This window comes from Galeopterus variegatus, unplaced genomic scaffold (genome assembly GCF_000696425.1).
Source record: "Galeopterus variegatus unplaced genomic scaffold, G_variegatus-3.0.2 Scaffold1059, whole genome shotgun sequence".
Classification (NCBI taxonomy): domain Eukaryota; kingdom Metazoa; phylum Chordata; class Mammalia; order Dermoptera; family Cynocephalidae; genus Galeopterus; species Galeopterus variegatus.
The window spans coordinates 319,951-324,146 of record NW_007727170.1 but is presented as its reverse complement, the minus strand read 5'-3'; the positions used below and the strand labels follow the sequence as shown (position 1 = coordinate 324,146).

Genomic DNA, 4,196 nt, shown 5'->3' with positions numbered 1-4,196 from the left:
AGAATGCATCTGTGTTTCCTCCTAAGGCATCTTAGTCTCTGCCTCCTCCAGCATACATTAATTTTGCAAATTATTTTAAAAATCTTTCTGTGGGAAAGGCACTATATCAGGTGTGAGAAGAATGGACGAAGAGACAAAAACAAGTTTTACACGGTCTCTGCCCTCAAACAGCTCTCAGGCTAGATGACTGCACAACCATAATCCATTATACAAAGTGATACGCCATGAAAAACACTGCAATGGGATTCTAGAGAAAGGACGGATCAGAGAAAGTTTCATAGAATAGGTCTGTACATTATGTCCAGTTATTTAAAATATGTGAATATATCTACACATCTATATTTCTTTCAAAGTTTAAAAAAGCCATTGATCTTGGGGCTGGAATACAGTGAGAGATTATCTGATTCAAGACATGCTTGCTCACATAGTACTTCCTTTTTTTTTGCTCTTCATGTAGTACTTTCCTAAGTTTAAAAAATGGTCATGAATATCTACACATCTATATTTCTTTCAAAGTTTAAAAAAGCCATTGATCTTGGGGCTGGAATAGAGTGAGAGATTATCTGATTCAAGACATGCTTGCTCACATAGTACTTCCTTTTTTTTTTGCTCTTCATGTAGTACTTTCCTAAGTTTAAAAAATGGTCATGAGATTGCTTGAAGACCTTAGAGGTTTTATGTGCTTTGTCATATTCAAATTAATCTATCAATTCATTTTTAATTATACAGGAAAATCCTTCATAAAATTTGATTAGGTCCTGTTGGGTTTTTAATTATCCAAGTTAATGTGAACTTTTATCTGGTCACATGGAGATCCCAGATTCATAGGACTTGGCAGTGTCAAACCAGATTTCTTCTACAGCTTTCTGGCCCATGTCAAACATTTGCTGTAAGTGCTTCCACCCGGTTTTTGCAGTAATCATGAGATATTCTTTGTTCTCTGGGTGTAGCTGGCAAGAGTATGCAGCCATGACAAGTGACTGACAAAAACGACTGCATACTAGTAGAAACAAAGCACCCCTCTCCACAGCTGTCAGTGGAATTACACTTTCAAACCCTGCAAGGACGTGACCTCCTACGTGTATAGGATTCTTACTTTCAATCATCATGTACGTGATGGTGATTGCCACTTCAAACACATAGTAGCCATAGCTCATGTCATCAAAGTCTAAAATCCCAGACACTTGATAAACAGCATCTCCAGAGGCTGCCTTGCTGGACTCTACTAAAATGTTATGGTCATTAAGATCTCCATGATTGATACCTGAAAGCAGAAAAATCAAGCCATGTGAAAACAGTTATTTAATATCCCAGTTCATTCTCTTTCCATTTCTCTTTCTTGGGTAAGGCTATTCAAACAATCTGATGACAGGTCAGAGATATAGGGCCAAAGCCTATTTTTCTTGAGAGAAAATAATTTCCTCTGAAAAAGATAAAAGCAGTTTGGGTAGTTGTTTTCGCTTTTGCTTCTTATCGATACATGGCCAGAATATGGAGACTGCAGTCATTGCATATACCTGATTTTGACTGCTAAAAGAGTAAAGTGACAAGGAGAACTGCTCAAAACCAGAAATGTTTAAAAAGAATATAAACATATGCATATTATTATAAGAAGCAAAGAGTGCTAGAATGGACCTTATATGCCTTTATTTTCATCTAGGATTTCCCAAAAATTTTTCCGATAGGGCAATTCTGAATTTCTCTGGTATTTTGATTACTAGAATAGACGGTGATGTTTTAAGTCAGTACACCTCAAAGTGGGGTCTGTAGCCAGTGCTGCTAATGTTAATAGTCTGTGTGAGATAACAAAAGAAATTGAGAATGCTTAGAAAATTTTATGGCAATTTGACATCCAAGACTATGATTAGTGGCCTTGTCTCACTGAACAGAGTATAGATCAGTTTGAGTTTTGTTAAACTCACCTGGTTAGTTGAATGTGGCATGAGCTGTGAACTAATCATGCACAGTAGGACCATGTGTCAGACTCTAATGGGATTAAAAATCCATTCCATTTTGAAATCTTTATTACTTATTGAGTAACATATATTATTAAAAATCTTTAGTAAACTGAAGATAAAATATCCTATTTCTTTTAAGCTTTATCGAGATATAATTCACATACCGTGCAATTCACCCATTTAAAATATACAATTCAATGTTTTTTAGTATATTCACAGGGTTGTGCAATCATCACCACAATCTAACTTTAGAACATTTCATCTCCCCAAAAAGAAATGCTGTACCCATTAGCAGTCAATCCTATTGTTCTTAAAGTACAAGATGTGGAAGTGCATTTTTGTTATGCTCTATTTCTGTTTGAGTAGATAGAAAATATTAGATTTCTTCTCCTTACTTTGTCTTTCATCATTGTTTCAATTTGTTTTATATTGTTAAGATCAGTTGTTCTACCATTACTGCTAAGGTCTCTTTTCAACAGCTTACCTTCAGAGTCTAACATTCCTAATCTTAATCACCTACCGTCTAAAACACTTTATGTGAGAATATGGCTATCAGCATCTATAATATGGGATGCACACCTCAAATACAGATACATAGGTATTCATTTTCATTTATTTCAAAATATCTTGTAATTTACCTTAGGATTTTTTTCTTTTCACCATGTATATTTAGAAGTATAAATCCTTTCCCCCAAAAATATGATGAACTTTTTAGTTATCTTTTTATTGTTGATTTCTACTGAAATTGCATTGTGATCAGAGAACATCCTTTAGATCAGTGCTCCTCCAACAGGATTTTCTTCAATGAAGGAAATGTTCAGCTTGAGTTAGAACTAAATCTTTGTTATTTTAGTCCACAATAATTTGAGTTATTTGTCACTGCAACAAAACCTAACTTAGTTGATTGATACACACAGTGTTGTATGGGTGCAGAGATAGAAAAATAGACCAAAAGAATAAAATAGAGTCTTAATACATATTTGATTTACAACAGAGGTGGTGCTGTAAAACAGAGGGGTGAAAAGGTAGTATTTTCAATAAATGGTGGTAGTAAAATTTAGAATGTTCAGCCATAAGAAAAATTCACACCATATATAAAAATAAATTCCAGATGGATTATAAACCTAATAGGAAAGGCAAAGACTATAAAATTTCAGGAAGGTAATATAGAAGAATATTTTCCTGACCACAAGGTAGGGAAAAATTTCTACACAGTATGTAAAATACTAACCATGAAGTAACAGATTGATAAATTTAAACGAATAAAATTAAACCAAATTAAATCAAAATACACCATGGAGTGAAAAGACAAGCGACAGAATGGGACAAAATATTTGTAACATATAACTAATAAAGGACTCATGTCCAAAATATATTTAGAGCTTCTACAAATCAAGGAGAAAAAAAATTCCAATAGAAAAACAGGCAAAAGACTTGAATAGACACTTCACGCAAGTATATCCAAATGGCTGATAAATAGAGAAACGTATTTTAAAACCACAGTGAGGAGCTGGCCTGTGGCTCACTTGGGAGAGTGTGGTGCTGATAATGCCAAGGCCACAGGTTCGGATCCCTATATAGTGATGGCCAGTTAGCTCACTCAGGAGAGCGTGGTGCTGACAACACCAAGTCAAGGGTTAAGGTCCCCTTAAAAGGACATGTTTTTTATAAATAATAATAATAATAAAACCACAATGAGAAACCATTACACACATATCAGATTAGCAAAGTTTAAAAAGTCTGACCATATCAAGGATGTAGAGCAATGAAAATTTTCATACTCTGCAAGTAGTAGCAATTCACACAACCACTTCTGAAAACTGTTTAGCATCATCTAGTACAGCTGAATATAGACATGTCCTATGACCTAGCAATCCTACCCCTAGGTATATACCCACAGAACTAATGGGCATGTATACTGAGACTCAAGAATGTTCATAGCACCAGTGTTCTTAATACCCCCAAATAAGAAACAATCCAAATATCTTTTGAATGGACTAATGTGTGGTATATTAATGAATAAACACTCTATAGTAATAAAAGTTAAACTATAGCTACATGCAACAATGTGGAGAATCTTACAAAAGTAATATTGAGGGGGGAAAAAAGGGAAGACACAAGTGAGTATATACTTAGGGAGGCAGAGTGGGAGCAGTTAGGAGGCTCCAGAAATAATCCAAATGAGAGATGATGGTAGTTTGGGCCAGGTGATGGTAGTAAAGGGGGGGGGGAAAAAAA

General features: G+C 34.9%; 1 protein-coding gene across 2 annotated transcripts in view; it reads right to left on the bottom strand.

Annotated features, from left to right (window-relative positions):
• The window catches only part of HYKK (hydroxylysine kinase), a 27,073-nt gene that overhangs the window by 6,355 nt on the left and 16,522 nt on the right, over positions 1 to 4,196 (bottom strand). The window contains exon 5 of one of the 2 annotated variants that reach the window (XM_008574532.1): positions 1,097 to 1,264. In XM_008574532.1, coding sequence (XP_008572754.1) covers positions 1,097 to 1,264 — 168 coding nt within the window. Of the gene's footprint in view, positions 1 to 657; positions 1,265 to 4,196 lie in introns of those variants that run through there. The other variant, XM_008574531.1, reaches the window with a different exon arrangement.